The sequence below is a fragment of the Opisthocomus hoazin genome, chromosome 3, assembly GCF_030867145.1.
Source record: "Opisthocomus hoazin isolate bOpiHoa1 chromosome 3, bOpiHoa1.hap1, whole genome shotgun sequence".
Classification (NCBI taxonomy): domain Eukaryota; kingdom Metazoa; phylum Chordata; class Aves; order Opisthocomiformes; family Opisthocomidae; genus Opisthocomus; species Opisthocomus hoazin.
The window spans coordinates 109,127,151-109,150,052 of NC_134416.1; the positions used below are offsets into that span (position 1 = coordinate 109,127,151).

Genomic DNA, 22,902 nt, shown 5'->3' on the forward strand with positions numbered 1-22,902 from the left:
AGCAGCCGCGTACCCCGACCCCCTGCTGTTCCTGTCCGTGACCGGAGCCCGGGGTCCCCGCTTCGGCTTCCCGGGGCACCGAGGGACGCTCGGAGGGGCTGGCGGCCGGGCACGCCGCGGCCGGAGCCAGCAGCTCCCCCGCTACCTCCCTCGGCGGGCCGGGCTGGGAGTTGTTATTAAAAAAAAAAAAGAATAGAAAAAAAGGAAAAAAAAACTTCTGGGATCTCTGGGAGGGGAAAATATTTCCTCGTCGTGTTTGTTCCCGAGGAGGAAGAGGAGGATCCCGCGGGCGCTGGCTGCGGGGCCGGGGGGATCACAGCGGACGGGAGGGGCTCTGCCTTCCTGCGGCGCCGGGAAGAAGGGGCCGAGCCCCCCCGCTCCCCCCGGGAGGGGGCCGAGAGCCGCCCCGCTCGGTGCCGGGGCTCGGCGGAGCGGGGCGGGGGTGCGGGCCGGCCCCTCGCTGCGGGCCCTCCCTCCAGCGCCGGGACGGGGCCGAGCGGCGGGTGGCACCCCCTGCTCTCCTCCTCCTCCTCCTCCCGCTGTGAGCTGGGCGGCGGGGCGGTGCGGGGGGGCGGCGGGATGGCCTCGGCTGTGTTCGAGGGCACCTCGCTGGTGAACATGTTCGTGCGGGGCTGCTGGGTGAACGGCGTCCGGCGGCTGGTCATCAGCCGGCGCGGCGACGAGGAGGAGTTCTACGAGATCCGCACCGAGTGGTCGGACCGCAACGTCCTCTACCTGCACCGCAGCTACTCCGACCTCGGCCGCCTCTTCAAGCGGCTCCTCGACTCCTTCCCCGAGGACCGGCCCGAGCTGTCCCGCTCCCCCCTGCTCCAAGGTCTGAGCTCCCCCGGGGCGGGCGGGGGGAGCGGGGTGAGGAGGGGCCGGAGCCGCTGCGGGACCGGGGCGGGGGGGGTGGAAAGCTGCGGGGGCGGTTTGCGGTCGGAAACTCCTCCCGGGCTGCTGGTTGCTGTTGTATTTTTATTATTATTTTTATTATTTATGTTTAGTATTTTTCCTAATTTTTATTATTCGTACCCCGGGGGTACGAGCCCCGCCGGCTCCGGGCTCCCCCAGGAGGGAGACCCCAGTCCCGCGCTGTCCCCAGCCCCGCCGAGAACCGGGGGGGGGGGGGGGGGTGTCCCGGCTGAGCCGGGCTGGGGGCACAGAGCGGTCCCCGTTCGCGCTGCGCCTTCCCCAGGGAGGGCTGGCGGGGGGGGCGGCAGGAGCAGGGCTGTAGCTGAAACACCCCCGCCTGTCGGTATGTTGTTTGCCACAAGGACAGAACGGGGGGGGGAAGCCTCCAAGGCAGCGGCGGGGCGGCCGCGGGAGCTGGCGCGGGTCCGCGCGGAACTCGGGCAGGGCGGAGGGCTCGCCCCGGCGCCGCGCCCGGGTTCCTGGGGCGAATGAACCCGGCTGGGGGGTGCTGCCACTGCCCAGGCCTCTCCGTGCGGGAGCAGAAGGGACCTGTTCAGCTGTCTCGGGGTTCGGTTTGCTTTTGTCTAACGTTTGGTGTATTATTTTAGATAGTTACGTGTTTTTTGCTGAAATCTTCGAATCAAAGCATTGTGAAGTTACACAAGGCTGTGCCCATGTCCTTCCTTAATGAGAAAACAGGGCTTAGTGTAACAGTTACATCGTTAGATCACTATGCATGCAGGAATACAAGTTACAGTACTAAAGGCTACTAAAAACTGGAAAACATTAAGGCTTTTTTTTAGTTTCACGTTTCTTACAATCCCCTCTATCAGCCTGAAGTGTGTAGAGTGGTGCGGGGCTGCCGCTCGCCTGAGAATGGATGTGTGCGTAGCGCTCTGGTCTCCCCAGCTGTTGGAGTAACCGCGTAAGCGGTTTGGCTGAGCAGCAACGGGGAGAAGCTGGTGTTCTGCGAACGCTTTCCTCCGTGAGGAGTTGGAGCAGCTCTCCCCTGCTCCCGCGTCAGCTCGCACCTGGCTGGCGTGACCGTGCCCTGGCAGAGGGTCCCGAACCTCTTGGGGAGGGGGGAAAGGGGTTGGGGTTTTTGGGGTTTGGTTTTTTGTTTGTGCTTGGTTTATAAATGCTGATACCTTAGATGCTTATTAATGCTCACAGCCCCCCCCCGGCGCCGGGCTCTCCCCTTGCGGGGGCAGCGGCCGCCGTGCGCGGGCCCCGGGTGCCCTCTGCAGGCGGCGGGGGGGGGCCCGCTGCCCGCCCCGGGGTGCAGACCCCCAGGTGGGTGCAGGCTGGGAATGGGGGTGTCCTCCGGCTGCACCCCCCCCCCCTCCGCTCGGCCATGAGCGTGCTGACCGGGGATCTAAAACACTGCCACAATGTGTTACCCGTCGCCACTGCCCTCCTTGAAGCACTCCGAGCGTGACTTTCAGCGGTGCTGAGCGGCAGTGGATTCAGAATAAGGTGGGTTTTAAGCATATGTGGTACCCGGGCCCCGGGTTTTGAGGCTGGTGGGTGGGTCTGGAGCAAACCTGGCTGTGGCCCACAGGGCACGGCACCTGCCAGGGTCACCGTCACTAAAATGTGACTTCCCGCGGCGCTGGTGGTCCTTGCACTGGGCTGGCTTTATGGGGCTCAGGAGAGTAGCTTGGCGGCTGGGCTGGGGCGTGTGTGGGTCTGGCCGCTGGCAGGCTGGGTCCTGGCTCACGCTCCCTCCCATCGCTCGGGCGCAGCAGCCCCTGTGCATCCCACAGCCACCCTCGTTGCTCGGCGCCTCTCAAGTGAGCGTGGCTCCTCTCCGGTCTCAAGCCCCACCACAGCTTTTGCGAAATATTAAACTGTTTTCACCTCTCTCTGAGGCATCGTTTGTGCAGTCGGTGCCGGGTGGGATGATAGTGCCTTGCACTGGCCTTACTGGACAGTCCCAGGTAGCATACACAGAGTCACAGCATGGCAGGGGTTGGCAGGGCCCTCTGTGGGTCACCCAGTGCCACCCCCTGCCGAAGCAGGGTCACGCAGAGCAGGGTGCACAGGACCGCGTCCAGGCGGGTCTGGAATATCTCCAGAGGAGGAGATTCCACAACCTCCCTGGGCAGCCTGTGGCAGGGCTCTGTCACACCATTAGTGCATGAACAGCTGGGAAAGAGTAAGCATCCTCAGCCTGCGACGCTCCATTCCCGCCTCAGACGTGGAGCCAGCAACCTTCACTTGCCCTTACCTCAGGAGCAGGCGTACCGACCTCAGTAGAATCGGGAATGAGCAAAGCGTCGGTCTGGGACCTGAAAAATCGAAACCCAGTATAAGCAGATCGTGATCTGTTCAGCTGGGTGAGGGGGTGGGCATTAACTTTGCAGCAGAGGCAGAATAAAAATCAGGAGCAGTTTCTAAGCAATCACAGAGCGCTTCACAATTTCAGTGGTAGTCTGCTTAAACTTACGCTGCCCCTGCTCGAAAGAAAATTACTTTGCAGAGTGTGCTTCTCCGCATAGAGAGCAATTCATCACACCAGCACGTTGAAGTGACTGGCCACAGCCTTGTGTAACTTCACAAAGTTGAAAGAAATCTCCTTTAACTGACACTGATGCGGAGCTTTGGATGTAAGAAGCGGTTGCATGGGACGTGTCCGGTCTTTATCAAACTCGTGGGGCAAGCAGGGTTTCTTAATGTCCTGTTCACAGGCAGATGTCCTGCTGCGCACGGTGCAGCTCAATGTACTTAACCCCGCAAAAACCCCTCCCAAAAGCACGCTCGTGTGTGTGTGTGTGTGTGTGTGTGTGCGTGTGTTAGCGCTGTCACATGCGTTTGTGTGTGCGCATCCAAGTGCATATGCATATCTGTGTGAGTTTCTGTGTACGTGTGCGTTTATCTTCGGCTTTCTGGAAGAAGGTCAGTATTAGCTGTGCCTTTTATCTGGAGGAAGTGGTGAGTGTTGCAAACCAAATTTGCATTGCACTGAAGGACTCCCAAGTCCCTACAGATTTGCCTAAGGAGCATTAAAAGGACTGGCGTTATCCTGCAGCTCAGGCAAGCTGCCGTGTTTGCATTTAAGGGATATGGTTGAGGAATAAAAGCTTGAGCTATTTGGTGTTATTAACTTTTTAAAAGAAGATTTATTTTTTTTTCACAACGTCAGCAATATTAGAGAGAGTTGGTTGTTACCAGTACTGCTGGTTTCAGCAAACAGCTCATGCTGAGCAGGAGTGTGCTCCTTTTCTTGCCCAGCAGCAGTAAAGCATCCTCTCCTTTGCTTTCTTCACCCCTCATCCCTTTGGACAGAATTCCACAGTGCTTGCCCCCTCTGTGTTTCTCAGAGCTGCTGAGCGCTGTGAGACTACAGAGGAGAGGACGGCAGGTAGAGTCTTCTGCAGTGGCTGTTCATCTTAGCCTTTCTTTCATATGAGAAGAGGGGAGGTCCCGAGGGGGTGTGGAGTATGGCGTTCACACGGTCTGGTCTTGTCTTTGGTAACTAATAACAACACGTGGCAAAGTGCGCTCTGCGTCTGGAGTGTACCATGATGCTAAGGGCCAAGGACACTGAACAACACAAGGCGTCTTCCTAGTCAGCTGGTAGACAGGGTTAGATATGTGCATACCTGTAGGGTGACTAAATGTGATTCACTGTGATGTTACCAGTAACTTGCTAGTATTTTATTTTGTGTCTGAAATGTGCCCATCCCTTGCTCTAGGCGAATGCACAGAAGAAGATCGCAGAAAAACACAGGCTGGCTCACTCTTAGCAGAGCTAGAACACAGCCTGATGTTACTAAACTGTCTGTTCCTATGTGCAAAATAAACAACTTCTGTATTTAAATCAGTCTTCATGGGAAAGGCAGCACTGGTGACTTGGAGTTGGTATTTGGCAATAGTTGCAATAGACCCAGCAGACACTGGAAATGAAGTGTAAACCTGCAAAATACTCTTTCTTTTCTCCTGTTTTCTCTAAATATTACATCTATGGGGTTCTTGGTTAAGACTTATCCTGGAACCTGATCTGGCTTCGGTGCAGTCAGACACCTGCGCCTGACTTCAGTGTGGGCAGGATCAGCTCCTTAAGTGCTGGACCGGGAAGCCAGGAGAGCACGTTAGCAGCCTTTCAAAGCTGGGGTTTGTTTTGCCTGTGGAGCAGCAGGGTGGTTTCTGGCAGTCCTCCTCTGCCACTGTTTTGTTGGCTTTGTGATCAGAGCACGGGCTCAGATGCTGTTCGTGTGGCGCGTACATGTGGTACCTGCTCCTGCTCTGATACTCTGAGCTGACAAGTCAGAAACTCTCTTCAGCCTTAGAGTTTCGGGTTTTTTTACTAGCTGGGCTTTCTCTTCCCAAAGTGCTCATTTTCCTCCCCCTTCCTTCTCTCCATGCCTTCTCTGACTCATTTTGCTCTGTCGTGGCATTTTTTGCCCTTGCTCTCCTTTCCGTTATTTGCTCTCTGTTTCTCCAGGTCGCTTTTCCTGAGCAGTTTTCTGTTCCCTTTCTTTGCCTTCAGGTTCCCCTCACCAGCTTGCTGCCATCCGTGGTTATCTGTGGCACTCCAGGACTTTTCTGTTCCCTTCTGCCTTGCTGGCACTCAACCTCTGTCCATCCATAGAATTTCTCTGGTACCGGTGGAGATTTCCTATGGAAACTTTGCATCTGTAGCTTGCCTGGTAGGGTAGGGGTACTTGCTTCCCTGCAGCAGACCCTGAGCAGTTCATCCCAGATGACTAACGCTGAGGTCTAGGTCTGAGGCTTGTGCCTGCCCTCCGGCGTGGTTGCCTCATGCAGGAAGCAGATGATGGGCTGTTTTCTGTGTCTGAGCGGCTGTGCACCAGAAAGCACATGGGAACCTCCTCCAGGGCTGCTGTTCCAGAATCATAGAATCATTGGGGTTGGAAAAGACCTCTAAGATCGTCAAGTCCAACCGTTTACCCATCACCACCATGCCTGCTAAAACAGGTCCCAAAATGCCACATCTACACATTGTTTGAACACCTCCAGGGATGGTGACTTCACCACTTTCCTGGGCAGTCTGTTCCAATGCTTTACAACTCTTTCAGTAAAGAAATTTCTCCTGATATCCAGTCTGAACCTCCCCTGACGCAGCTTGAGGTCATTTCCTCTCATCCTATCTCTGGTTACTTGGGAGACGAGACCAACACCCACCTCACTACGACCGCCTTTCAGGTAGTTGTAGAGAGTGATGAAGTCTCCCCTCAGCCTCCTCTTCTCCAGAGTGAACAACCCCAGTTGGAAGGACTTCCACAAAGCAGGAGGCGATTCCTGAAGAGCCAGCCTAGGAACATTATGTTTGTTTGCAAATGTCGCATTCATAACTTATGGTTTTCTATATGCTGCATTATGGTGGTGGTGGTGGTGGTGTTGTTTACAAGACCATCTGGGAGTGTGATTTATGAGGAGAGGGAGCTCTGCAGAAGCAGCGCAGTGGTTTCCACAGACAGCAGCTGTTTCGGTCCTGTGACAACACAGATAAATACACTGCATCTATTGTGCTCTTTCCATTGTTGACATTGTCAACAGTTCGTTAGTGGAGCTTGCTCAGAGCTTCTGTCTGGCAGACAAAGGCCGCAGCTCTTGGTTATCAGGCTCTAGCAGCACTATATAACCAAAATTAAGTTTGGGGGTTCTGAGTTTGTTTTTTATTAGCTGAATTTCATGGTTCATTGGTAACCATGGAGATAAATGAAGCTGGCTGTGTCATTATAAAGCTAGGCACAAGTTGCCGTTTTGTGGTGGACCAAGGCAACGTGTCTGAGAGGCTTTTGGTGGGAAAGAATCAAAAGGAGGTTGGTTTTTCATGACAGTTCTCACCTGATAAGAAACCAGCGCTAAAAATGGTTGTAGGAGCTTGCATTTTTCATCAGGCTTTGACTGCTTTGTTCGCTTTTATCTGCTCCTTCCTTGACATCTTTTTGTTTCTTGTGGCTCGTCAGGCATCAAGACAGGGAGCTCTGTGGGGAAAGGCTGTCTGCTGAGTTCTGTCACCAGGAGGTGCCGTCTCCCCTCCAGAGATCCTGGGAGATTCCGTAACTAGTAACGCATGTGTGGAAAACCCATCCGCTGGAGGGTACAGACTGTTCAGCTTTTACCTTGCCTCCTGTGCTTTGCAAGGGTATTCGGGTGTGCCAAGGTCCTCAGGTGGTCACAGCCACAGCCCCTGCCCTGGGGGATTTCAGTTGGGCAGTTGTTTGGATAGGACTCCGCTCCGTCCGTATTTTTACATCTGCTGCATATGAATTGCAAGAAGAAGAAATGGCCTGTGTTAGAGCTAGGTGTGTGCAGTGCGGGCAGGGTTTGAAAGCTCTCTGTGCTTCTGCATCTGATAGAATTCTCTCAGTATCTTCAGTATGCTCGCTGCTACCTAGTGGGACTTCTAAAAGTGTGTAGTGACTTACACGCACTTTGTGTACTCATCCCTTTCAAAAAAACCTGTCCTATTTTGTTCCTCAAAATCAAGTATAAGAGGGGCAGCACAACATGTAACAAATTTCAATAATCTGCCCCTCCTGCACCGCTCTTTCCAACTCCCATCGCATCCTTTTAGCTGCTCCCTGATGAGTGGCACGAGTATGGATCATGTCAGTGATGCTGCATAAACAGTAAACCCTTTGTAAAGGCTTTAGAGGCTGGAGTGACTCTTGTATGAGATGGATGAATTTCCCCCTGAGGGGAAAGGGCAAGTGTGTCTGCTCCAAGAGAGGGGTGCTGTAGAATCAGAGAATAGGCATCACGTAGAATTCGACAAGAGGCATCAAAGAGGAGCTGCCAGAGCTGCCAGACCAGGTCAGACCAGCGCTGTAGCTAACTCTGGGATCTCGTCCGTAGTGATGAGATCCAGGTGCTGCAGAACGCAGCGTGAATAACTGGCAGGGAACACAAAAGTGACGGTCCTGGTCTCCAGTAATTGGAGATCTGATATCCCGGATTGCCTGTAATTGTCTGCTTTCCTCTGGATCTTGCCAAATTTTTGGACTTATGGGATTCCTGTGGTATTATTTCTGCAGATTTGTTGTGTGAAACAAGCTTTCCCATCTGCTTTTTTTTTAATTTCCTGCCTTTACGTACAACTGAGTATTCCTCTGTCCTTCTAACAACCTTTTATCCTCTTCTCTTCTCTCAGGGGGAGGCAGCTGTAAGTGGGAGCTGTCTTGGCCTCCTCAGAGTGCAGTCTGAGAGGGCTAAGGCTGAATTCCCAGGCAGCGAGGTTCAGGGAATGTGTGTCTGCAGGGAGGGGGGATGCTACCAGGGCAGCTGCTGGGAGGGCTGGGAAGCAGGGGAAGATGCCAGCTGAAGTGGTATTGAGAAGAGCTCAGTTCAGCAGTGCAAAGGAGCAAAATAGCAGAAATCATTGGGCTGAGTTGTCACCTTTCATTCCTGACACATATCCCAGCTGAGCAGCTTCAGTTGCAGCATGATACTGTGGAATATCTGTCTGTGGGGATGTTCAGAAATCATCTGGATGTGGTCCCCAGCAGCCTGATCTGACTTTGGACTTAGCCCTTCTTTGGACGAACCAGATTGAACTCTTCCGTTGGACATTGTTCTGTGATTTTGTGTACCTACTCTCGTGGTCGGGACCTTCTGCTATTGCTCCATCTACATCCTGAATTACACATGTGTGCACGTGTCCTGGTTTCGGAGGGGAGGCCTTAATGCAATTTTTTAATCTTCATGTACATACTGAAATACACTGCATTTAGGACTATCAGCATTCCATCGCGCACACATCTTCAGAAAGTACACCTTGGCTTCTGCCCTTGCTCGGCCCCGTCTACATATTGAACGGATTTTGAGCAAGTAGGAGATCTCTTGGACATTCTTTCTTCCTCTCCCGACCACAAGCCTGAAGTGGAGTCTTTCAGACTGAAGAAATAGGGTTTGCCCACAGCTTGAGATCATGTGTCTGTAGCGACGTGTACATAGCAACACACCTCCAGAAAAACAGACTTCTCTGTGTCATCTTTGAGAGGTGGCGTAGGAGACATGCTTGGCTGAGGCATGAACTTTGCCTGCCTTGGAAGGCACTAGAGGGTTGTTGACTCAGCGAGCTCGCGGTGGACGCTGACAGTCAGTGATTTCGTTACCAGCCATGGAGCACACGCTGCGATGCCCGTCCCGCTTCGTTTGGTAGAAGCACGCAGCGCGTTCTCTGCGCTTGTCAAAATCTCATTCGTTGCAGATTTCGTGGCTCACGTGGCAGTAACAGGACAGGCCTACCAAGGCTTGCGTGTTGACATCAGGATCTGGCTCCCAGTTCGTTCTCCTCCTCTGCTGAGCTCGTTTCCCCCTCGTTTGCAGCTCTGGGCCCCTCTCCCACGCCGTGAGCCAGCGTGCCGGATACGCCGCTGCTGGCCCTCTCGCTCAGCCTCCTGCAGCTGCGCTGGCACCAGGGTCCCGGAGCAGGAAGGATGCTGCCGGCCGACGGCGCTGCTCGTGCCGTGTTTTTCCAGAGCCGTGTCGCTATGCGTAAAGTTGCTATGTACGCGTGGTCTCAGGCTGCAGGCAAACCCTGCTCATCCAGTCTTAAGGACGCTGCTTGGGGCTTTTGGTCAGGAAGGGGGCAGAGAAGATGCCAAAGGGCTTGCCCGCTCCTTCCGGAGGTGGCTGACGGCGGGGGCTGTGCGCACGCGGCAGGATCTCCCGCCGCCCTGGGTTAGGCGCTGTGCCCGTGTTGTCCCCCCGTCACCCTGCGTGCGGGCTCGCTCGTGCGCCAGGTGAAGACATCTGCGAGGTTTGTGGCGTTTGGCAGCAGGGTTTGTGGGGAAAGAGCCAGTGGGGCTCCAGTTCACCTCAAACCCTGTAAACAGAGGTGTTAATAGCGTTTAAATCACTTGAAATGAGAGTTAATTGTCCAAGCATGGTTCGGGTAACCAGAGAGCAAAGTTTTCCCGGGAGGAGCTGGCGCGTGTCAGGCAGCGGCCAGGGCAGAGGAGCAGGCAGGAGAACAGCCTTTCACCAGGACCTCACCAGGAGATTTCCCAGCTCTGCGCGCAGCTCTGGTGCGTGACTGAGCAAGTGGAAGAGAGCGCAGCTGGGTCTAGGCTACTGGCTGCTTTTCCGGTGTCTTATCTTTATTTTATAGCCAACTGTCTGAATAAGGGTTCTCGGTACGTAAAAGCCCCAGACGGAAAGGTAGGCACGTGTTTATGGTCTGTGGGCTCAGGACATGCTGTAGCTGCCGTACGGATGCTGCAGACGTGGCCAGCGAGTCCCGTGCGCTCCACGTGCATCCAGCTTGTGGTGCCTTGGGGTCAGGGCTGATGGATGGTGGAGGTGCTGGGTCTGTCTGCAGAGCCAGCTGGCGTGTGCCTCTGTCTGTTTGTCCAGGCGTTTCCAGCATTTTGAGATCCTATACCAGTCTCTGGCTTTTTTTTTTTTTTTATTCTTTCTCTCTGCCTCGTCAAAGCTTCGATCGGGAACAACACAGCAGGCAGGGGAGAAACCCCGCAAAGTGAAGAGCAGAGACGGAAAGCTCAGGTGCAGTTCTGTGGCCCTTCCTTACAGAAGCCCTGGTTCCTGCTCGAGCTTGGGTGAATACGTCGTGCCTGGGTGAGCAGGGAGCTTGGGTCGGGCGTCCCAGCCTGCAGTCTCGTGCTGCTGCTGCGAAGGCTGGCGTTTGCTGAGGCGAAGCCTTTGGCGAGAGTGGTTCGAGGCGTTCCCCGCTGCTCCCCTAACTGTGCTGGTGGAGCAGAGCCAGCCCTGTGCCGCGCTGCGGGAGAGGAGACGGGTTGCAGGGGAGGGTGAGAGCGCCCTAAACCCAGTGATGCCAGCGGAGGCTTCGCCTCGCGAAACCGCAGTGTTCCTCACGCACGCACGTGCTGTGGATGATGGCAGCAGCCCGTTAGCGAGTGCTGAACGGGAGCAAGATGGGGGGGGCTGCTCGGGTGGGCATGCCTTGCCCCGGGTCGCGTGGCTGTGGGGTTGTGAGCAGTCCCTCGGGCGGTGGGGTCAGAGGCTGCAACTGGCTGAAAGCCACAAGGGCACCTCTTCGCTCTCAGAGACAGAGACGTGTAGAAGAAAGATAAATGAGGGCCTTACAAGCTTTGTGGCCATTGCAGAAGAAATTACAGGCTTCAGTATAAATATATATATAGCCAGTCAAGTGGTTTCTGTGTGTTTGGACTGTAGACGTATGAAAAGGAAGGCTTTAGCCCAGCCAAACTGAATTCCCTGTACAGGGAATTCCTGTAAGATCCGCGACTTTACACCCCAAAGCTGTGCGTCTGTAATCGTTAAGCACACACATAGGAAGCTGTCCAGGCAGACGTATCACTTACTCTCCTGCCTACACTGTCTGCATTTTGGTTTTGATATTACTGAAAGCTTCAGTAAGAAATGCTTTTTGTCATGTCAGATGTTACAAGTTGTCTGTGCCAGTTTCCAGTTCGGAGTGTGGGTTTGCGTGGCTGGTGCCTTCCCAGGAGCTGGAAGGAGGAACATACCAGGGCTGGAAATTCCTGGCAAACGCGAGGATCTGTAAAACCGCCCACTGGTGAGCTGTGACGGTGCGACAGACTGATGGCCTTGGCTGACTTCTCTTGCTGAAGCAGAAAAAGGCCGTGTGGAGCTGCAGATGCTTTCCCTGGTTACTAATGAGAGAAAATCCTGACTGCTTGCCTGGTTTTCCTCACACGGTGAATGCTCCGTGGTGGTGGTGGTTTGTTTTCTTTTTTTTTTTCCTACCCCGCAGTCTGAGTAGCTTAATTTTTTTGAGAGTGTCCCCCTTCTTGGTAAAATACTAGTTTCGGCAATAAATGCTTATTTGGGAGAGGGTCCGAGGTCGGGGGCGGATTTGAGAGCGAGCGGTTGAACGCTGCCAAATCCCGGGAGGTCAGCGACGAGGCGTGCCTGCCGGGTGGGAGCTGCAGTCGGGCGGTCTCTGCTCCAGCCGTGTCAGCGTTCGTGCAGGCTGGAGCCGGGCCGGTGGGCGAAGCGGGGCACCCCGCCGTAGCTGGCACCGGGGTGGTGGGCTCTGCTGTCTCTGCTGCGGGCTATGGCGGGGCGACAGCGCGTCTCTGGCATGGCAGGGGGGTCTCTGAGCCTTGGGGCCGTTGGCAGCGGTTTTTTAGGGAAGATGAAACCCCTTTTTTTGAAAGGTTTGAACGTTGTTTGGATGTGGGATGGGAACATACTTGTGGAGGGGCGAAGCAGACCCGCCCAGGCCTGCTCACACCCGGTCGTTAGGAAGATGAAGGGTGCTGGTCTGCAATTCGGGTCCATAACTTCAGGGACAACTCAGCTAATGCGCAGTCTGTGGGCCCACGCAGACGAGTTAATTTGCATGTGTAGCCTTTCAGAGAATTTCTGTGCAAAGCTCCCCAACTGCAGTGTATGCCGGTCAAAGCAGGATACACCGACCTCGTGTGCCTGCTGGGACACTCCGCGCCGCTGTCGGAAGAGGGAGCGGGCTGTGCCGGGGTGAGGTGGCAGCGATGCTGACAAGAACAGGCAAAATGAGGGACTGGCAAGCGATAGAAAGGCTGGATGCAACCAGGCTGCTTCTGGGGGACAACCATGACGTAAATTTGGCTGCGCTGGACACAACCTCTGTTTTATTCAGAGCTGTGACTGGCGGGGAGCTGACAGCTTCAAAGTCACGCTTTTGTCAGGGAGGTTTGTATGGGATCACAGAATCCCAGCATGGTGGGGGTTGGAAGGGACCTCTATGGGTCCCCCAGCCCAACCCCCTGCCGAAGCAGGGTCACTCAGAGCAGGATGCACAGGACCGCGGCCAGACGGGTCTTGAATATCTCCAGAGAAGGAGACTCCACAGCCTCCCTGGGCAGCCTGTTCCAGGGCTCCATCACCCTCAGAGGGAAGAAATTCTTCCAGAAGCTGGAACTTCCTCTGCTTCAGTTTGTGCCCGTTGCCCCTTGTCCTGTCGCTGGGCACCACTGGAAAGAGTCTGGCCCCGTCCTCCTGACACCCACCCTGCAGATATTTATAGGCATTCCTAAGGTCCCCTCTCAGCCTTCTCTTCTCCAGGCTGAACAAGCCCAGCTCCCTCAGCCTCTCCTCGTAGGAGAGATGCTCCAGTCCCCTCATCATCCTCATAGCCCTGTGCGGGGCTCTCTCCAGTAGCTCTTCAGTATCTCATCGGTAACAAACAAGAGCTGATGCAGACTGAAGCTGGTTGTGGATGTTGTCCCCACACTGTGCGTGTTTGATGGCTCGCTCTGTCCGTTCGTGCTTTGAATAGGCAGAAGGCATTGCATTTGGTTGAACACAATTCAGTGTGTTGAAGTGGTTTCTCACAGACTGCTTTGCAGATTTTTGGTTTTGATTTATTGGGTCTTTTTCTGCTCCAGCGTTTGGTTGTTTGTTTTGTTTTACCGGTGGAGTTTATTAAATTTAATACTCTCTTAGGTATTTCATTTTCATGCACGTATTCTGCTCCTTGGTAAAGACGCACAAATGTAGAGGTGAAACGATGATTTGGTTAGAAAAAGTAGGTGACAAAGATCAGAAAGAAAAGGGCTGCTAGAGGGATGCAAGATTGTGGGGTTTACTTCCCCTCATATTCCCTGTAAGTGCATATAACCTGTACTATGTTTCCCCAAGTCTTGCTAGAAGAGGGAGAAGTTACAGATGCCCTGCAGGTTATAGATAGGAAATGATATTACAGTTGAAGATCCCCATATGAGCAATTCAAAATTAGAAGCATCATAATGCATCATTCCAGACACTGGACAACAAAATTTCCATTTTAATCTCTTCTGCAGCACTGTGATAACTCAGTGATTATTAAAAAAAAAAAAAAAAAGTCAAAAAATTGTTTTGCCCTTGAAGAATGTGGTATTGAGAAATCTTCCTTGGGCCGCTCACTGGGGCTGACATTCAGAGAAATACAAGACTGCCATCAAAGCCTTTTGTTTAGCTTGTGTTTAGTCTTTTCCTCTTATCTGTGGGTTGTGTTTTTTGGTTTTCTTGGGTTTTCTTTTGCTTTTTATTGACAGAAAAAAGGATGAATCATGGTTCTTGGAAGCAGAAAACAGGCTGTTTGATTATCACTGCTGGGAGTGCTCTGTAGTGAAACTGTGGGTGAGGGAGTAGGTGGTTCTACTTCTGCTCGTCTTGCAACTCCTAAATGCGATCGTAAACAGCTGAATTTGTGTCAGGCTTGCAACTCTGCTGCTAACTACACCCACCTCAGTTTGGGGTACATGCTTTATCATCAGTATGGGTTAAAAGACATCTCTGGGAGGGGTGAGATCTGAGGTCATTCCACATCTTCTTGAGCGGCTGCTTCTGGCCGCTGAAGAGTGTGTGCACATGAAAGTGTGCTGTTTTCTATGCTCACGATCTGTTTACTTTGTTTCTAGGGCTCATCACAATAAAAGAAGCCCATGATATAGAAGCCAGGCTTAATGAAGTGGAAAAGCTTCTGAAGACTGTTATAAACATGCCCTGGAAGGTGAGTAAGCCAAGTTCCACATTTAGCCCAGCTTGACTCCTCCTTGATGGTGACACGCACTCTCATGCAGATTAGAAAGTGATGGGGCTTTGCCAAACTCTAAAAGGAGCAGCAAATTATTGGGCATCGTGGAGAAGTGCTGAGTGCCAGAACCCTGAAATGATGCCTCCAGGCTGTTGCTTGTAATACGTCTTTCTGTTGTACTATGAAGGGGTGGAAAGGGTGAAGAGGGACAAAGGAAACTAGTGGTAAAAACGGATGTCTGTTTCTTTTTCTCTTTTTAAGTATTCAAGATCTGAAGTCGTCCTCACGTTCTTTGAGAGATCTCCTTTGGACCAAGTTCTAAAAAATGATAATGTCCATAAGATTCAGCCAAGCTTTCAAAGTCCAGTTAAAATATCAGGTAACAGTTGTTGGTTTCCTACACTTGACACAAGAATTACAAAATCGAAATGACTTTATTTGCTGTTCCCCTTATTCTTTCTCCACCAGCAATTGAAAAGATAGTTCTCCATAGTCGTCTTTATAATATAAAACATACAATTAGCCTTGACATAATATGCAACGTGCATTCAGGCAGTAAAGTGGCAGATGAAATTGAAGACTGATAAATGCAACAAAATGGGTGTGAGGACAATGCAGTCCTCATTATTGTCATGTATGATAGTGCTGTTACCATTTAGGAAGGAGACTTTGAGGCTATTGACACAGTTCAGTGAAAATGTAAGCTCAGTGGCAAGGGGTGAGCGAAAACAGCAGTGAGAATATTAGATATTATTAGGAAAGGAGAGGAGAAGAGGAGAAAGGAACACCACCACATCTTGAATACAGTGTGTGCAGTTCTGGTCTCTCCATCTCAGAAAGGATATTCTAGAATTTAAAAGCATACAAATAAAGGACAAGGATCCAAATCGTTGAACAGCTCCTCTAAGAAAAAGCTTGAATAAAGAAGGACACTTCAACTTTGAGAAGAGATGGCAGAGCGGGGATAGGATGGAAGTCTACAAAGCTGTGAATAGGAGGAGGTCCATGACCCTGTACTTCTCATGAAACAAGAACTATACGTTATCCAATAATGTTGACAGACAACAGGCTTTAAACAAACACAAGAAAGGTTATAGTCCTGGGTTTTTCCCATACAGAGCACAGTTAAGGAGTGGACATCGTTGTCATAGGCTATGGTGGAACTGAAAGCATAAATGACTTCAAAAAGGAACCAGACAGGCAAATGGAGGAAAAGTACATTGACACCTGTCACAGGTGGAGGACGTAGGAAGTTTCTAAATTATGGATTGCTAGTAGGTAAAATGGAGAGCGGTATTACTCTGTCCTTGCCTAGTCTTTCGGCCTTTCCCCTCTTCGTCTTCGACTGACTGTTGTTAAAAGGTTTATGAACTTTTGCTGTGCCTGGTTTTGTATTTCTGTACTGAAGCATTTTATCTGAGCCTAATGGAAACTGCTGGTTTTGTGTCACCAGAAGAATTTATTTCAGAGAGTGAAAAAAAGTGAAATGCTACATAGTCCTCCAAGGTGCTTAAAGTGTTTAGCATGAAGTTGGTACCAGTTTTCATAGGTACCCACAGTGTGTTGGTTAATGGCCAGTCGGTGTGTCAGCGTGCTAAAGGTGTAAACCATGTGTCTCAAGGATCCATCTTACACACTGGGCAGGCTTTTTGTAATTGATGCTGAGCTCTGGTTCTGAGTGAACTAGTCCTCTGTTAAATAAATGTTCTTTAATTAAATGGTCAATGGTTTACGAGCCCACCAATAACTGTGTACAAGTGTACCACGCTGTACCGAGCGCCAGTGAGAAGCGCGGTCGTGCCAGCCCGTCTGGGCTGCTGCCTTCTTGCCGGGCCCCCGAGCCCAGGCTGCAGTGCAGCACAGGGATTGTGACGAAGAGCCCCTGGGGCCCTGCTGCAGAGTGGGGTGACGCAGGTCTGGCTTCCTGCGAGACGGGAGCCAACATGTGTGTCTCATGCCCCGTCTGTGCCTGGAGAGGTTGGCATGATGTCCTCAGTCAACGTGGAAACCTCAGGTGAAATTCCTTATGCATATGCTCCTGACGTTAGTCAGCTTCCAAAGGCTGAACGTGGATACTGTATGCTGTATGCATACCAAACTACATGCTGTAAAAATGTTTCAAGGGGTGGCTGCTGTCAGTGATACCTTGTTCTTTTTGCAAACAGGCGAATACCAAGAATAAATGTGTTTGGAATCACGTTGGTTAGAAACTGCAGCATTACTCTGGCTTGGGGCTTTTTTGTGTTTGGAAGGATTTCGTATAATTTTTGTGAGGGTGTGTGCTCCCTTAGGGTACGCATACTCTGTGTGTGCGTGACCGAATGTGTCCCATGGTGGGTGCAACGGTGAGAAGATGGTCGAGATGAACCTAAATTCAGAGCGAGGGTGCCTGGCTGACGGACAGAGGCCAGCAGCAAAGGGAACCCTCCTGCCAGCCGGTACGTAGAGAAGCTGTGGAAACCACGTTAGCTGAAGAATAACTTGTTTTGGTTTAATTCTAAATTAATTTTCGTAGAGATGAGGCATACCTAATTAATTGGAGGAAGATTTTCTTACCTATGCAGCTATCCAAAAGCATCTTGTGGTAATTAGTTATCGTTTAAGTGATTGCTGCAAAGAATTTAAGAACATGGGCAGGAATTGGATGACAATTGGTATTTGCCTCATCTGAGTGTTGCACGCTGGAAATGGTTTCGGTGTCTGCTGGCGGTGTCAGTAGATGGCAGTAAAAGTTAACATCTGAAAGGGTTCACACAGCAATGAAATGCTCCAAGTCTTCGGTCATGTCAAGGACACGAGGAAAACACTGTGGCATTCATGTTAGGCAGTTTTCTACATGGCTTGCAGACTTAGAAAAGCAGGCAAAAATGTTTTGTATTCTCTGAAAATACAAACTGGCCCCTCCATGGTCCTGTTCAGAGTGGTAGGTGATGGGGAAGATAGAAGGGGCCGCCCTCTTGGATAAAAGCTGAGTTTGAATTTGTGGAGTAAATCTTCGTCCATAGTCTGATGTTGGCTCAGGATGAGTCATGAGTGAAGTGTGATTCTTCTGGGATTCAGTGTTTTTACCACCCCCAAATGTATTCTGCTAAAGTGAGTCGCAGTAAATACAGACTGAAAGTCAAAGATGACTTTCTCAAGAAAAACATGGGAGTGAGTTTTGGCTTCACCTTAATGTAGGAACGTGTAAATGTGCACTTTCAGAAATTACCTCCCTTCTCTCTCCTGCTCATTCCTTGAACTGTACGTAGAGCTGAAATTTGTTTGTTTGAGGGTTCCTTGTATGTAAGTTTTGTGCCTACCATATTTTCTGCCACAGACTAATTTCCTTTTGTTTGTGCTGGTAATGCAAGGCTGTAACACATGGTCCTTGTACATTAAGGCAGGTCATGAGTCTTCCCACTGAAGTCAGAGCTGATTTATATAGAGATGTATGTTCATTTGTGGTGGCCCTAGCTTCGTCTATGATGGTGTGTCTGAAAGAAATCCTTGTGACTTGCCTAGTGTGCCTTTCCATGTAGCACAGATGTGGATTGACTTCTCATTCACAGCAAATACTATTCTTTAATTATAAACTCTCCCCATGGTAATAGGTCAGTGGAATTAGGTGTAAATTTTAGCTGTTCTGGATTGGGGGCTTCTTACACAGCGAGAAACAAGTAAGCAGAGTTGAAGGCAGCGTAGAAGATGGTATTGCTTTACGTGACAAAGATTGTGGTTGAATTAAATTGGAAGGTCGCTTTTTGTTTCCTTTTTCCTGTCTTTCTGATTTTTGCTTAATTGGCTTAAGCCTGGGACTGTCTAGGAAAAATGCAATTATTTTTTGGTAGTGGTAGGCTGCAATAGATGGATGGGCTGCCATTCTGCAGGGGATTCCCATTCTGATGGGAATTTTGCCCCTGGCAATAACAGGGCTGAAACTTGATAGAACAGGGCTGAATTGATTACGTGAATGAAATTGCTTAAGCACTGGCAGTTTGCAAATGTAAGAAGTTATGAAACCAACTCCTCACTCCTGCTTTCACGTGCAGATTTTTAATGTCACGCACGCATCTCAGTTCCTAACCATGTCAATTCCACATGATATGCGGTTGTTTTCCAGCTTTTTTTTTTAATTATTATTTTCATCTTGTTTTCTTCCTTCTCCCGACAGAAATCATGCGCTCAAATGGATTTTGTTTGGCCAACACTGAAACAATAGTCATTGACCACAGTATACCCAACGGCAAAGAGAAGCACCTGGACGTAGATGCAGCAGAACACTTGTAAGTGGGGTTTGTGCAGGAGCAGTGCTGTCAGCTTTGGATTAACTGTAGATTTCCCACCCCCCCAAGCAAAATGTTATCTGCTGTCTAGAAGCCAGACTGGTACAGCCGTCATTCTGACGGGTTGAAGGTTACTGGGCCTGATTGCTAACGTTTTGTGGTTCTTTCCATTAAAATGGATAAAATGGCTGTCGGTGAGAATGATTGACCCCAGGAGCTCAGTTCTCTGTGCGTGGAAAAAGCTGTGGTTGTCTTAGGGGTCCTGCCGGGTGAGAACAGAGGAGTCTTTTCTTTCTCTCATGACTGTGATGAGAGCTGTTCTGAGCCCAAATTTGAAAACTCAAGTATCCTTACAAATGGAATATCCTCCTACGAAGGGTATGCTTTATTTGGAAAGTAAAACACCATCCCTGGAGTAGGGGAACCCACTCCTGAGAGTAACGAAAGGAAGCTGAGCAGCTGCTGGGGTGCTGTGGCATTCTGGGCCCTGGTGAAGCGTGTGTATTTCATTAAGGAGGAGGGTCGTATTTGTAAATTCTGCCTCCTGATGCATGTGGGGGGGGCAGAGACCTGTAACCAGGAGGGCTTTCAGGTAGGTCTGAAGTCACTGACTGTGTTGACGGATGGGTGTTGATGGAAATTCGCTGCTACAGATTTCTGTCATGACAGGTGACTGATATTTCAGTGAGCTTCAGGTAGTGAAGCATTTAAATATTTTTAAAGGGAGACATTGACCTACTTTTTCATTACAGCATCCAAAATTATGGAAACGGAGCACTAAAAATGTTATGGAGACATTCCCTTTGAATGCAACGTTCTGTCTTGCCACACTGGAAATGTGGTCGTCACCAGTCTGGGGAGAAGTTTAGAGCCTGACAAGATTTTGTCAGGGACTGGAGCATATCTCTGGCTCCAGTGTAACTTCTTGAAGTCTTTCTACTAAGTTATTACTTAGTATTTTGAACCTTGACCTTGCTAAGCATTTAAGCTTATAAGCTTGTGTTAATGAGACAGAAGTGGCACAATGGAGGTAATCCTGCAAGGCCAGCATCTGGAAATTAAAGTTGTCGCAGTTACAGGACTGTTTGCACTTCTGTCTTTTAGGCCAGCAGCAGAGGTGTCCAGAACTGCCTGACCAGAAAGGCCACGTCCCAGGAAATCATTCATTCGTTAGTAGGAGGGGAGCCCGAGGGCCTGAGAACAGATTAGTCATGTTTTTGATCCGGCTCATGTTAAGTGCAGTGTGGTGACTAGGTGTCAGGAGGCATGAAGTTCGGGTGTTATGATGACAAGTGCTGTGGAGAGTCAGTGTCATGCTAGAGTAGAGTCATAGAAGTCCCTTTTACTGAAGACTGCTGTCTAAAGAGATGAGAACTTGGCATCCTAGTGTGCTGCGCAGCTGTGTCTCAGCACAGTTTTAAAAGGGAATAGCCATCCTGTTTTACTGAAAGCAAATTCTTCAGCCCATTCACTTCTACAGGTTAGAAAGAAACAGGCTTTCTGTTTATTTAAGGACATGGAGAGCAATGATTTCCATTTGCTTCTCAACTCTCTCTAGGAAGTGTTGACTCCTGGTTTATGAAAGTGACAGTAGATGCCGTGGCTGGTGTCTCCAGTAGGTTACGCTAGCATCGTGATACCTAAGCTGATATCAGAGAAACTATAGCCTTGTGGTCCATACTTCATCTGCATGGACCTTCTCTGACAGCTTCTGGTATGAATTGGAATTTCAGGCTGCCAAGATGGGCAGTGAGATACTGGAGCTTTGGAAAAAGAGTTGGGACTTCAGATCTTTGTCTTGCAAATTGAGCTTCACAAAGCTGAAGCTGCAAACCAGCATTAGAAATACTTCTATTGCAACACTGCTCTGGTGTGAAGCAAGTAAATATGTTACATTTACTCAAAAATTTAACTTGCGGTACCAGCAGAAGTATTCTTGCCCACAGCCCCTTTTCCAAGTGGTCCCCTCACAAATGTCTCTTCTCAAAATTTCCGGGGGTCAGTCTTCAGATATGCTAGCCTTCTCCCTCTCCCTCAGTACTTTTCTTCCAATTCCTTGGATTTTCTAAATGAACATTACTGACTTTATGCTTTTTGGTGGTGGGTTTTTTTATTTATTTCTCCTTAGGTTTGAAAGTGTTAGTGACTTTACCTCGGAGCTAGAAGACAGCGATGATCCAACAGCTTATGTCACCAATTTGACATACTACCACCTGGTCCCCTTTGAGACTGATATTCTGGACTGAGGCTGCTCGGGGACGCAGTCAGCCAGCACCCAGCTGACCGCTTTGTCCACAGGCTCTGCTGTCTCCGGCCTTGCATCTCTGTGAAGAAGGCTGTGCGGGCAAGACCAGCAGCAGAGAAGTTGCAGCAAGTACGCCACAAAGCTGGTTTTGTAGTCTGGCCATCCGTTGTGTGTTGTGGAGACATCTTGTAAGGAGGTGACTGCTTCGCTGTTGACAACAAACTCGTTTTCCCTGAAAGGAAGGCAGTAGAGGCCACTTGGGGCTGGAGGAAATCTCTGCTGTGTCTGTGGGAACTGCCACTCTGATGCAGCCATCAGAAACTTCTGCTGTAGCATGCTGTCACCCATGCTCCTTGGCTTGCAGTGCAAGTTGAGGCTTCCTCTTTCAGGATACCATCAGAAACTTCCCCAGGTGACATGACCACGCTTTTTATGCTGTGCAAGCGAGACGGCGAGCAAACCAGCTGAATTTTGTCAGTTCCCTCTGTGGTTGCTTAATGGAGGTCTTGTGGGTCAGTTTTTGCTTGGCTACCGGATGACTGGTGCCTTATAGGAGATCTCAGAAATACCATTGAGTGCCTCCAGGAACCAGATCACACGAGCTGACCGCTCTAACTTCTTTTAATCATGGTTTTTTATATAATCACTGAAGAGGCGACTACTCTTTCCTGGAACAGTACAGCCAACAGCAGCTGGCCTTGCAGTGGACTGTGCATGATGCCTGGGGGCCCGTGTGATTTCGGAGATCGGGAAGCTGAGCTGCCTCCTGCTCAGAACGGTCAAGGCTATGACGGGCCCTTGGATAGGATTTTTTTTCATGTGGACCAGCAAATGTGAATGGTGCTTACAGTTGTTTACATCAGAGAGATAATTCCCTATGCATATTTCTCTCCAGAGGATGGAGAGGAAGACAGTGAGATTTACGTTGTGTTTGGACTCAAAAAGGATTATAAGCTACAGTGTGTCTGCAGCGGTAGGAAGACCACCCTCTCCTGCGCCAGCCTGGCGCAAGGAGTCTGTCTGGGTTTCCAAGACCTGCCTGCAGGGCTGGGTGCAGGCCTTGTTGTCACGTAATGCCACGGATTTTAGTGGAGGTGGGACAGCGGGAGCACGAGTGGGACTGGACCCTGCAGCCTCTCAACTAATGAGTAGTGCAGTGTTCAGATCTCCTCGGGGTCTCTCTTGCGGAGCACTCCGAAATCCCGGCTCTCCCTAGCAGTGCTCACCACTCGCCAGCATGACCGCTCATTGAGCTTTTTGCAGTCTGTTTGCAAACATGAATTTGAAGGGATCGGAATGGAAAGGAATGCACTTTGGACCTGTGTCTTGGTAAAGGGGTGTGCTGGGTCCTGAAGAAGTGAATACAACTCCCTTCTGCAGACTTTTCATTTCTATCTATAGAATAACAGTCAAACAGAATTTGCTAATGTAAATAATAAATTATTGAGAATCCTAATTCTTTTACACAGTATGTTTTTAAAATGTATTTTAAGGAAATAAAATATAACTCACCTTCAGTACACTTTCTGCAGCTTAAAAAAGTGACTTTTTTTTTTTCCTTTGAGGACACATTCCCAACCATGCCAAATCCTTTCTTTCTCTGGTAGTTTTGGCAACATGCTGAGTTTTGGCAATTCTTTCTGTGCCCCATGTGTTGTTGCCCATACTGCAGGCGTAGTGCATAATCACGTGGAACCTCTCTGCTTAGCTGTTGATCTTGACAAAAAGATCATTTGGTTTTTGTTCTTCAAGTCATGAAAAATGCTGGCCTTATAAAGGTTGACAAATCTTGAGAGTTAGGCAAGACAAAGGGTATCACACTACATTATGTGATATCCACCAGTCTTTCTGGTTTTTTTTTGTTATAACAAATAATTTTTAAATGCTCAGCCTTGGATTCCAAGGCCATTATTTATAGCACAATACCCTATAGCTCAGCATCAAACTCTTTAAAAAATATATATGTAAGTTTTCTAATTGCTTCCTATAATAATGTTCATTCCTGCTTCAGTCAGCTATCTGTGAACTCCCTTCCC

The 22,902-nt window shown here is 50.1% G+C and overlaps 1 protein-coding gene across 1 annotated transcript; it reads left to right on the forward strand.

Annotated features, from left to right (window-relative positions):
- The first annotated feature begins 431 nt into the window (after positions 1-431).
- Positions 432-22,388, forward strand: PXDC1 (PX domain containing 1). The gene is made up of 5 exons (XM_075417207.1): positions 432-835; positions 14,241-14,332; positions 14,618-14,735; positions 18,510-18,621; positions 20,750-22,388. The coding sequence occupies exons 1-5, from the start codon at positions 580-582 to the stop codon at positions 20,865-20,867; spliced, it is 696 nt and encodes a 231-aa protein (XP_075273322.1). The 5' UTR covers positions 432-579; the 3' UTR covers positions 20,868-22,388.
- Positions 22,389-22,902: the final 514 nt, after the last annotated feature.